This window comes from Anomaloglossus baeobatrachus, chromosome 6 (assembly GCF_048569485.1).
Source record: "Anomaloglossus baeobatrachus isolate aAnoBae1 chromosome 6, aAnoBae1.hap1, whole genome shotgun sequence".
NCBI classification, from domain to species: Eukaryota; Metazoa; Chordata; class Amphibia; order Anura; family Aromobatidae; genus Anomaloglossus; species Anomaloglossus baeobatrachus.
Window position 1 is genome coordinate 306,432,626 of NC_134358.1, and position 12,212 is coordinate 306,444,837.

At 49.7% G+C, this 12,212-nt stretch overlaps 1 protein-coding gene across 2 annotated transcripts in view; it reads left to right on the forward strand.

Annotated features, from left to right (window-relative positions):
• EXOC3 (exocyst complex component 3) overlaps positions 1–12,212 on the forward strand; it is a 55,385-nt gene that overhangs the window by 18,288 nt on the left and 24,885 nt on the right. For both annotated transcript variants that reach the window (XR_012724318.1, XM_075314911.1), the window contains exon 5: positions 8,560–8,677. Coding sequence is in view for 1 of the 2 variants with exons in the window: in XM_075314911.1 (XP_075171026.1) it covers positions 8,560–8,677 (118 nt within the window). In the remaining variant the exon portion in view is untranslated. The remainder of the gene's footprint in view (positions 1–8,559; positions 8,678–12,212) is intronic.

Here is a 12,212-nt window from a genome sequence, read left to right on the forward strand (position 1 = left end):
GAAGAGATGCTGGGACCCTATACCATCTAGACAGTATTTTATAGCTGGTTTCTTGCATCCTGGTGGCCACCACGGACCTGTGGGTCAAACGGAAACAACGTTTCCACTGATTCTCAGGGAAAGTCTGGCCGAGCTCCTCTTCCCATGCCGCACAGAATCGGGGGGAAGACGTCTCCGCCGCGTTCGTCATACATTTGTACACCTTTGAGATTGCATGGCGTGCACCAGAGGGCCCACTACAAAGGTTTTCAAAAGGCGTTTGGGGCAGGTGGTGGGCTATGTCAATGTCCTGGGAGGTTATGAAGTGCTTGAGCTGGGCATATTCAAAGTGGAACCGCAATTTGAAGTTGCGGTTCTCTACAATCTCCCGGAGTGGAAGGAGGGACCCCCCCGAAACTACCTGGTTTAATCTCAGGGGGTTTAGTTTCGTGCAACCCAGAAAGTTGTTGGACGATGCTCCCGGTAGAAACTCCGGGTTGTCAGTTAGTGGCATGAGGGGTCCCCTAGGCTGGATCATGAGGTTGCGTGATGATATAGAGTGTATCGTTCGTAGTGTTTGTTTGGTACTATAGGACATCTCAATTTTATGTTTGATGAGGAGGGGCCAGGTCCACGGCAAGGTCGATGTCGATAAAGGGCACAGATCCTGTGCCAGGCAAACCCAGAGCTTAGACTTAGAGCAGTGCAAAAGGTCCAAGACCCTGGCATGAGCGGCTGCCATATAATATCGCCTACAATCGGGCAGACCTGTTCCCCCCGCGTTCTTGGTCCTGGTTAAAACGCTGCATCTCAAGCGAGCGCGTTTTTTGGACCAGACAAATTGATTAAATATGCGTTGTATCTTGGCCCAATATGCTGCCGGGATATATACCGGGACCGTCTGGACCAGGTACAATAATCGCGGCAGGGCGGTCATCCTGAGAGCGCCAATCCTGCCAAACCACGAAAGAGTGCCTTTTTGCCATGAGGCTAGGTCTCCCTTGAGTCTTGACAGAAAGGTTTGATAGTTTAATTGAAAGAGCCTAGTCAGATCGGAGGGAATCTTTATGCCCAGGTATTCAATGCTACCATGGGATGGCCATTTAAAGGGAAAACTTGGTTTTAGGGCGTTTACCATTGTGTGGGGCAGAGAGATATTCAGCGCCTCCGACTTGTCAAAATTAATTTTGAAATTGGACCATTTACTAAAGCGGTTTAGCTCCACTAGCAGGGACGGAAGGGAGGTGAGAGGATTACATAAATAAATAAGGAGATCATCGGCAAATGCGGCACATTTATGTTCCCGGTTTGCAACCCGAATGCCTTGAATATCTGGGTTAGCCCTAATGGCCGACAGTAAGTGTTCCATTACCAACACGTATAATAAAGGTGATAGGGGGCATCCCTGCCGGGTCCCATTCCGGATGGGGAAGGGCCTCGACAGAGTGCCATTAATCTTAATGTATGCAGTCGGAGAGTGATATAAAGCCATAATCTTAGAGGAGCAAATGGGTCCCAGGCCCATATGCTCCAATGTCTGTGAAAGTGACTGCCATGAGACTCTGTCGAAGGCCTTCTCAGCATCCAAAGATAAAAGCATCAAAGAGAGTTTTTTAGTGTGTGCGTGTTGGATTAAGTCCAAGGTCTTTATAGTATTGTCCCTAGCTTCTCTGCCCTGGACAAACCCGACCTGTTCTGGATGGATCAGGTCAGGAAGCAAAGGGCCCAGTCTATTTGCCAAAAGCTTGGCATAGATTTTTAAATCTACATTAAGGAGTGATATCGGTCTGAAACTGCTACATATTGTAGGGTCCTTTCCAGCCTTACGAATCAGAGAAATATGGGCAGTGGTTGAATGGGGCGGGAAAGGGACCGAGTCCGAGATTGAGTTGAAAGAGAGGAGCATTAAGGGAGCTAACTGTTCCGAGAAGGCTTTATAAAATTTAGCGGGGAATCCGTCAGGTCCAGGACTCTTATTACCCGGTGTGTCACGAATCACCATCAACAATTCATTCAATAAAAATGGACTTTCCAGGTCCTCAATTGTGGAGCTACTAAGGCGCGTAAAGGGTGAGGGCATTGAGGGGCATTCGGCACTCAACTCAGAGGGTTCGACAGGTAAATTATATAGCTTGGAATAGTAGTCGTGAAACGTGTTGGAGATGTCGGGGGTGGCATAGAGTAGCTCGTCACGTGTGTTCTTGATACAAGGTATAAGGGTGTGGGCTCTTCCCTCTCTCAATGCGTTGGCCAGCAATCTGCCCGGTTTATCTCCAAACTCATAAAACCTCCCTTTCCCTACCTGTATCAGGCGCTTATACGAGGAGTCCAACAACTTTTTGACTTCCATCCTGGCCTGTAGAAGGGCCTGCAGGTTCGTGGCCGATAGTGTTCGTTTGTGTATAAGCTCACGTTCAGAGACCCTACGAAGGGCTGTTACTATATCTTGGGCCCGTTCTTTTTTGATTCGGGACCCATGCTTAATAAAAATACCCCGTATGACACATTTCAATGCTTCCCACTTATAAGTGGGGGCTGTGTCATCGGTTAAGTGGTCTGCTACGAACCCCGTGATAGAGGTCTGAACGTCGGAAACACAAAGCTCATCCAGCAACAGCGACTCATTTAGCCGCCACGAACCCCTGGGGGTCGGGAGGGAGGGTATCTCAACTGTACAATAGACCGGGGCATGATCCGACCATAGAATGTTGTCCATCCCAGTGTATCGAATCCAGGGGAGAGCGTTGTGTTGTAAAAGTATATAGTCTATGCGACTGTATGAGTCTTGAGTATGGGAATAGAAACTATAGTCCCTGTCGGACGGGTGTTTCAGTCTCCAGGTGTCGAACAGTTGAATACGCAATAGAGCTTTTTTGATACGTTTGATCGTGCTGTAGGCAATGTTAGATTTCCCCCTGGAGTTGTCCAATGTGGGGTCGAGGGTGACATTGAGGTCGCCACACAGAACCACTGTACCCTGAATCAGAGGGACCGCAACGTCTATCAGGCGGGTGACAAAGCTGTCTTGTTTTTGGTTTGGGGCATATGCGTTAATGACTGTGAGTGTTTGATCCCCTACCTTTAGCGAGAGGATGATATACCGTCCAAGACTATCAGTCGTACATTTTAGGATTTGATGTGGGAGGGATTTATGGATGGCTATCGCCACCCCTTTAGATCGGGAATCCGGGTTGTCTGAGGATACCCATGTCTGATAATACTTATTTTTGAAAATGGGGGCATGCCCTTGTTTGAAGTGGGTCTCCTGGAAACATACCATGCTCACCTTCTGTTTATGGAAGTGGTACAGGATCTGTGTTCGTTTCTCCGGAACATTAAGGCCCCTGGCATTAAAAGAGGCAATAGTCAGGTCCGCCATCTAAAAGAGAGTGTGACATTAAAGATAAATGAGAGAGGGAATCGAACACGATCAGCCCGGTCGCCAAGAGAGGAAGGAGGAAGAGAGTTGAAAGAGGTAGAGTATAGCGAAGAAGAAAACAAAGAGAACAACAAAGCACAAAACCTTGTATGATAAACTAGATTCGAACAAACGTTCCTAGGGAACATGTCAGCCTTTGAATGGCAGGACAGGGGATCCCAACCTATTTGGGGAAAAAAGATGTCAGACATAGCAAAGCAAAACAGAACTCCGGATATACTAGAAACCTTAAGGATGACCACAAGCACCGGCTAAGGAATTGATGACTAATGTAATACGGGCAATGGATAGGTTTAAACTCAGCAGATGAGAGTCACTTAGCTGTAAATAACTGTAAATAACTGTGTGTAGAATATGTCATGAAGGCACACACGGCCTCAGGGCCTCTCTATGTCGGGTATCGAAAGCGTCCTGCCCCTCGGCCCCGTTCTCCTCTCGGAGGCAGGCCCCTCTTGGGCCCCGGGAATGAGGTTGGTCTGGTGGGTGTGATCCTTTCCCTGGGGGTCCAGGTCTGAAGCAGGGTAGTTGGCCAGGCTGCTATAGAAATTGTGGGTAGGCCCAGGCTCCTGATGAATGCCGGGAGGTCCTCTGGGGAGCGCAGGACCCGCCATTGAGAGTCTTTTTGCACCGCCAAGGAGAATGGAAACCCCCACCGGAACGGAAGTCCCTTTTCTTTCAGAACATCCAGAAGGGGCTTCAAAGTAGCGCGTTGGGCTAGAGTGTGTCTTGAGAGATCTGGCATTATGCGGATGGCAGAACCATTGTATGACAAGTTTGGCTTCTTCCTGGCTGCCTGTAGAATAGCCTCCTTTGCTACAAAGAAATGCACCCTACAGACCACATCTCTTGGGCGGGGATCATCCGGATCTGGGGGACGCAGAGCCCTATGTGCTCTATCGAGCTCTAGGGGGGCACCAGGCGGTTTCTTTAGCAAATTATTAAAAATGGAACGAAGGACGCCAGGGATGTCGGGAGCAGCTATAGATTCAGGTAGGCCTCTAATTCTTAAATTGTTCCTTCTATTTCTGTTCTCTTGATCATCAACGTGTTGTTGAAGGGCAAATAGCTGCTTAGACTGGTTTTGTACTGTCTCTTGGATAGATTGCATAGAGACTTGTGAATGTGATTGCTGCTCAGTGAGGGTATCAACCCTATGGGTGAGTGAGGAAAGATCAGATCGCAGTTGGATAAATTCTTGCTTACATTCCGCCACCACTTGATTAGCCAGTGCTGCGATGTCATTCTTGGTGGGGATCGCTTGCAGCAGTGATCGCAGGTCTGCCAAGGACGCCGGGCGGTCCTCCCTTGTCGAGGCGGCAGCGTAGGATAAATTGGGGTATGCACAGAAAGAGTCCTGTACAGCTGGACCGTATATCATTTGCTGTGCACTTTGGGGATTATTTATGCCGCTCCATGATGGTGATACGGTTACAAGACGAAGTGGGGCTACCCCTGACACCATGGGCCCCTTATTCATGGGCATCAGTGCACCCCCTTCCGGAACCCCGTCTGTGTCCCCCAGGCTCTCAGCCCAGGAGGATCCTGTGCACCAACTATTGGGTGAGGTGGGGGGCATTTCCATCTGGGGCGTCCCCCAGAACTCAGTGGCCGTCTCCCTGGATTCATGCGGTCCCCCTCCAGTCACTGGGTCCCCCAGGGGTTGTGTGTCCCTCGGCGAGGAAGTGTGGCTTATGTTGTTATTGCCGTTACTAGTATGGGCCCTCGGCAGCAAGTCCCCCCTCCAGCCCCGCACCGGGGGCCTGGGATCAGGCAGTCTGTTAGGGGTATCCGCTGCTCCCGTCTGGGCCTCAGCTGCTCTGCGTGGAGCCTGTTCTCCCTGAGTCCGGGGCTGGGGCGGTGACTCATCCTCCAGGCCCGATCTCACGTGCAATCCACGGCTGCACGCCGAGATCTCCCTGATCCCGCCGACACCAGCCGCGGGTGGACTGCGGGGACTCACCGCTCCCATCCGCGATGCAGCAGGGCATGAGGCAGGCGAGGTCGCGGCTGCGAGTGTCCCGTCTTCCAGCTCCGGCCTCCGGGGCCGCGGTTCAGGTAGGTGGGCGCCATCTTGGAATGGCGTCTGCAGCTTCACTAAGTCCCCCGCCGCAGGGCTTTGTTTCTTGCTCACCGCTGCTGTGGATCTCCCGGTGGGTCCTTTCGCATCATGGGGGGTCTCAGCTGCTTCACCCCTCTTTTGGGTCTCCGGGGTTGCTGTGTCCTCAGGCATCCGGACAGGGGCAGGACTCATTTCGGATTCTGCAGGCCGCAATTCTTGCTCCGGCTGCGAGGTTGCCCCCGATTCCTTGGAGCGGGTAAAGTAGGCTCCAATATTATTCAGGGGTGCAGGTGGCCGTCCTGGGGTGTTGAGCTTGCCCTTTTTGGCCGATGATTTGCCCATTTTATGTATATAATAGCCGGCTTTATGGAGGATTATGAGGAGCTCCAGAGAAGCACGTCTTTAGCCTGCCATGTCCAGCTCCGCCCCCCGGTATCCCCTTTTCATCTCAATCAGGATATCTCCTTACCTTCTTTTTGCCCTCATCCAGTTCACCAATGTGAAAAGGATTTGCACTTGTTAGATCTCGTGAGAGCACTCCGGCTCTACATTTCTCGCACGGCGCCCCTGCGCCGTTCTGATGCGCTCTTTGTCCTTGTCGCTGGCCAGCGTAAGGGGTCGCAGGTTTCCAAGTCAACCTTGGCTCGGTGGATCAAGGAACCGATTCTTGAAGCCTACCGTTCTTCTGGGCTTCCGATTCCTTCAGGGCTGAAAGCCCATTCTACCAGAGCCGTGGGTGCATCCTGGGCATTGCGGCACCAGGCTACGGCTCAGCAGGTGTCAGGCGGCTACCTGGTCGAGTCTGCACACTTTCACGAAACACTATCAGGTGCATGCCTATGCTTCGGCAGATGCCAGCCTAGGTAGGCGAGTCCTTCAGGCGGCGGTTGCCCACCTGTAAGAGGGGGCCGTTTTTCGGCTCTTTTTATCGAGGTATTCTTTTACCCACCCAGGGACTGCTTTTGGACGTCCCAATTGTCTGGGTCTCCCAATGGAGCGACAAAGAAGAAGGGAATTTTATTTACTTACCGTAAATTCCTTTTCTTCTAGCTCCTATTGGGAGACCCAGCACCCGCCCCTGTTCCCTTCGGGCTGTTGTTCTTTTGTGTACACATGTTGTTCATGTTGAATTGTTCTTGGTTCATGGTTTCAGTTCTCCGAACATCCTTTGGATTGAATTTACCTTAGACCAATTTATAAGTTTCCTCCTTCCTGCTTTTTCACCAAAACTGAGGAGCCCGTGATGCACGGGAGGGTGTATAGGCAGAGGGGAGGGGTTACACTTTTTAAAGTGTAATACTTTGTGTGGCCTCCAGAGGCAGAAGCTATACACCCAATTGTCTGGGTCTCCCAATAGGAGCTAGAAGAAAAGGAATTTACGGTAAGTAAACAAAATTCCCTTCTTTAGAAGATCCATTTGCATACTCCCAGTAATAACGATATACCCAGAACCGAAGTAAATGAGTTATGCACCTTCCTGTTACATATTTTGTCAAAAACAGAATAATGCTTTTTTGTATAAAAAGAAACACGCGGGTAGCTAGAAGGTACAGAAAACCCCAAACTAACAGTACATAGCACAGCTGAATGTGTCGTGTTGTTGAGAATACTAAATTCTTCAGGCCCACGATAGATTTGTCTTCTGACAACCTATTCGAGCCAAAGAGAGCAGTATCAGTATTTAATTTACCTTTTATCCATTCCTGGATTTGGACAAAACTAAACCCACTTTTTTTTCCTTTTTCTAAAACACTTCTAATAGAGCAGCAGAATTGTGGGTGAGATTTTCCAAAATTCATTCAGACTATGATGAGAAGGGTGAAATGTGCACATATACCCGAATATCTGCAGTGAGACAACTACTATAGTCTATAATATGCTGGCATGTCGAATATGGCATCATCATTGTGCGGTAGGGCTGCCGCTTTGCCATAGTCAGTCGTTGATGACTGAAGTATAGAGGTGTGAAACTGGTTTAAATCGGGTTTGATTTGAGTTTGCTTCAGTTTCCAACACACCCATTAACTACATGGATTCAGGGGTCTGTTTTCTGAACTATATAGTAATTGTGAAGGAGGAAAGTTATTGGCTTAAAGGGTCACACCAGAGAAATCGCTACGCTGTATAAGGCATATATGCTCGCCATGGGGCCCGCCATTAAAGGGAAGGTGTCGCATTTTTTATTTTTGTAATAATAATAGTGATTATGAAATCAAGTATTTTTAATACAAAATTAGATTCACTATTTAGTTAGTTTTTATTTAATTCTAGTTTTACTGAAGCACTGGGGGCTGCCATCTTGGATTTGCTGTGCGTAACAGTTACTCACCTCCTTTATGGCAGCTCCCAGGGCATTACTCTGATAGTCGGACTCCGACTCTTATACTTAATACAGAGACAGTATCTGCTATGAAATGGACGCGCCCCCTGGGCTGTCCAGATCACAGCAGAGGGAGATCAGCGTCATCTTTGTGGAGCTGACAGCGTATGCTGTGTGCTCCACTTTCCCCCTGTTTCCCGCCGGGATGGATGGGGTGAGTACTGGTGCCGGCCGGCAGCACAGTATATGGGAGCGCAAGATACAGTGAGGCACTGGGAGACAGTCAGCGAGCAGGGCATGGGGAGACAGCGAGCGGGGCATGGGGAGACAGTGGAGCACTATGCAGCTGGCCTTAGTGACACTTTAGACATATTAGGATCACTCTGTGGCCACCAACCAAATGGCTCCGCATTGTGATCCTAAATTTCATCTTCCCTTATCCTGTTGGAAACACCCAGAGTGGGAGGGGGGAGGTGTGATATCACACACAGGAGAACAGATTCCACCCACTTTACTGCAGCTGTAATGTGAGCTAGTTCTACAGTAGGATTTTGACAACACCTTCCATTTAAAGGGGCTATAAATAGATGATTGGTGGGGATAGGGATTAGGACAGCTAATGCAATGAAGACGACATGTAGTAGGGCATCCCCCACTGTATGATCGGGTTCACTCCAGTCAACCCTGTCATTAGAAGTCCAGCCATAATCATCTTTCTTATTCTTCCTTAAGGAATAAAGCTTATTCTTTTTTCTGCCACAGTTCAGAAATGATGGGAAATGTGGACCTGATCCCAGAAGTTGACATAAAGACAATGAAGCCACTTCTTTCCCAAGACGTTGTGGACCAGCTTCTCCACAAATACATGGCCACTCTCCAAGTAAGATATCTTTTATTTTTCTTTTACCATGACTTGTGTCTATAAACCAGTGGGCCTTATTTATCAAACCTGCCGAAAAGAAATACCACCCTTATTGCCATAGCAGCCAATCGACTCGAGAAGATCAAAATAAAAGCTGCACTGTGCTTGCTATGGCCAATTTTTACTTTTGACCGTTTTGATAAATCTGCCCTCCTCTGTAAGTGTTTATATCTTTATAAACCCAGATCTGTTTAGCACATTTAGTAAAGTACTAGTTTATACTACACATTATCAATTTTATTAGTGCCTCCGTTAACCCATTCCTGACATATCACAAACTAATAGATATGATGCATCCTCGCCTTTCATACAGGCCCGGGAGCTGAGCCTGCATCATTCCCAGCAGACCATGACTATGCCTCCTGCTGCTTTTAAGTCGTTCAATGCTGCAGTTAATCTCTGACAGGGCATTTAGATGTGCGATTCGGGGGGGGGAGGGGTACCATTACACTCACACTCACACATCAGTCCCTCGCACTTGATCATGGAGTGTCACGACATCTCAGGCCTGCGGAAGGCTCTTGTGCCTGTTATATTTATGAAGACCAGCCTATTGCTTTGCATTAATAGGAAACCGTGAGTTGTCCTATATACTGCTATACTGTGGTATTGCATTATATAATATAAACAATAAGACTATCTCAAGCGTTGGCATCAATAAAGCAAAAAGGTGAAAAAAAAATAATTTCAAAACAATACAAAAAATGTAAACATTCAAATATCCAATAAAATAAAATGTATATATTTTGGTATTGTTATTCCCATAAAAGTCTGGTTTATCAAAATAAACAATTATTTAATCCAGCTGGTAAACGCTGTGAAAATAAAAACATTCCAAATATCAGAATTTCTGTTTTGTCAGAAGCAACAAAAATGCAGTAAGAAGCAAATAAAAAAACATCTGTCCTGAAGTGATATCAATGAAAATGGCAACTTGTTTTTGTGATTAAAAAATTTATTTCTTTGTCGCTCCATTGGGAGACCCAGACAATTGGGTGTATAGCTTCTGCCTCCGGAGGCCACACAAAAAGTATTACACTTTTAAAAAAAGTGTAACCCCTCCCCTCTGCCTATACACCCTCCCGTGGATCACGGGCTCCTCAGTTTTATGCTTTGTGTGGAAGGAGGCACACATCCACTCATGCATTCTCATATTAGTTATGTCGTTTGGAAGAAAAGAGGGCCCCCACGGGGCCCCCGGCATGTTCCCTTCTCACCCCACTACGTCGGCGGTGTTGTTAAGGTTGAGGTACCCATTGCGGGTACAAAGGCCGGAGCCTCATGCCGTCTCCTTCACCATCCCTTAGCGGCTCTGGGAGAAGTGGGATCCTGAACGGTCATCCAGTTGCTGGGACCGTGCTCCCTCCGCAGCCCCTGTGGGAATCTGCCAGACCGGAGTCTATTCAACCTCAGGGACCGGGCCCTGCAACTCTAAGGTACTCTGTGTCCCCATTGGGGAATGTGCAGGAGTGCACCTTCTTCCCGGACGCTGCGGCAGCTGCTGAATTGAGAAGACCGGCGGACTTCCGCGCCGACCGTGCCTGCTTGTCGGGCGCGGTCTCAAATTTAGTCCCCGGCTTCATCGCGGCCTAGTCGCAAAAATCCCGCACCCGGGCATGCCGGTCAGGGGTAAGGGCGGGACTGCCGACCTGACGTCGGATGTGAGGCTGGAGCCTCCTGCATGTTTCCTCCCCCCTCACTGATCACTGTGGGGACCCCAGATTCCCGCACTTTCCTGGCGCCGCCCACGGCTCCACTCCTCCCCTGAGATCTCCGGCAGCCATTTTTTGAGCATTCTGCCGGTGGAGGATTCTCAGGAACAGCTCTGCAGCTCCAAGGGGACCTAAAGCTGGGAATCTGGAGGCACACACTCCGCTTGTTAGCGGTCGGTAAGCCACACCGGTCACCCGGTGCTGGTCCCCCCTAGGGTGCCGGAATAGATACGTATTTATATATATATATTTCTGTTCGGTCGGGCTGTATACCCTGTTTTTGCTCATATACCCTCAGTGATCATTCTCCTAGGAGACAACAGCATGTCGTCCACAAGGAGCAAAGCTGTTAAGGCACAGGGTTTTTTTGCGGCCTGTACCTCTTGTTTGTGGGGCTATGTTACCTGTGGGTTCCACCTACCCTCACTGTGAGCAATGCTCGACCCCTGTTTCACTTGCTCAGCCGGAGCCTCGGTCACTAGTGGACCCCTCGGCTCATGTAGACCCCCCTGCTCCCCCTGTCCAGGCGCCAGGGACAGAGTTCTCCTCTTTTGCTGAGAAACTCTCTGAGTCACTTTCACAATCCATGGCTCAGTCTATGGACAAATGGTCTGCCAAGCTACTAGAAGCTTTGCAGTCCAGACCGGTCCTTACACAGGCCCTGGCCCCTGTTGGATCGTCACCTCCAGGCCCCTCTCGGTCCGAGCCACAGCGCGCTCCCAGGTTGGGCCCTGGGTCCCACGCGGAGGACTCCTGCCAGGACCACAGTCCTAGACAGGCTAAGCGGGCTCGCTGGGAATCTTCCCCGACTTCTTCACGCTGCTCGGGTTCCCAGCTTGAGGACTCTCTGGAGGACGAGGCGGACGTCGCAGCTCAGGGTTCTGACCCTGACGTCGCCCTTAACCTTGATACACCTGAGGGGGACGCATTAGTGAATGATCTTATCTCGTCCATCAACCAGGTGTTGGATCTCTCTCCCCCACCTCCTACTGTAGAGGAGTCGGCGTCTCAGCAGGAGAAACACTAGTTTCGGTTCCCCAAACGTACACGTAGTGCGTTCTTCGATCACTCTAACTTCAGAGACGCTGTCCAGAAGCCCAGAGCGGTTCCGGACAAGCGCTTTACTAAGCGCCTCACTGACACGCGTTACCCCTTCCCCGCTGAAGTCGTTAAGGGGTGGGCTCAATGTCCTCCAGTCTCTAGATTGGCGGCTAGATCTGTGGTATCGGTGGCAGATGGCTCATCGCTAAAGGATGCCACTGACAGGCAGAGCTCCTGGTGAAGTCCATCTATGAGGCCACGGGCGCGTCTTTTGCCCCGGCCTTTGCAGCCGTGTGGGCACTCCAAGCTATCTCGGCTTGTCTGACTGAGATTAATGCTGTCACACGTAATTCTGCTCCGCAAGTTGCGTCTTTGACTTCTCAAGCGTCAGCTTTTTCTTCCTACGCCATGAACGCAGTCCTAGACTCTGCTAGCCGTACAGCTGTGGCATCCGCTAACTCTGTGGCAGTCCGCAGGGCCATGTGGCTGCGCGAATGGAAGGCAGACTCTGCCTCCAAGAGGTTCTTAACCGGTTTGCCGTTTGCTGGCGAACGCTTGTTTGGCGAACGATTGGATGAGATTATTAAGGAATCCAAGGGAAAGGACTCATCCTTACCCCAGTCCAGTGATGAAGCATGAGAGTAGAAAGAGACCGCACTCAATCCGCTGTGAAGGATTTCTTTATTCAAACACGTGCAGAGTGGAGGGCTGGAGACACACTGTGAGCTGGCTCCTCAAGA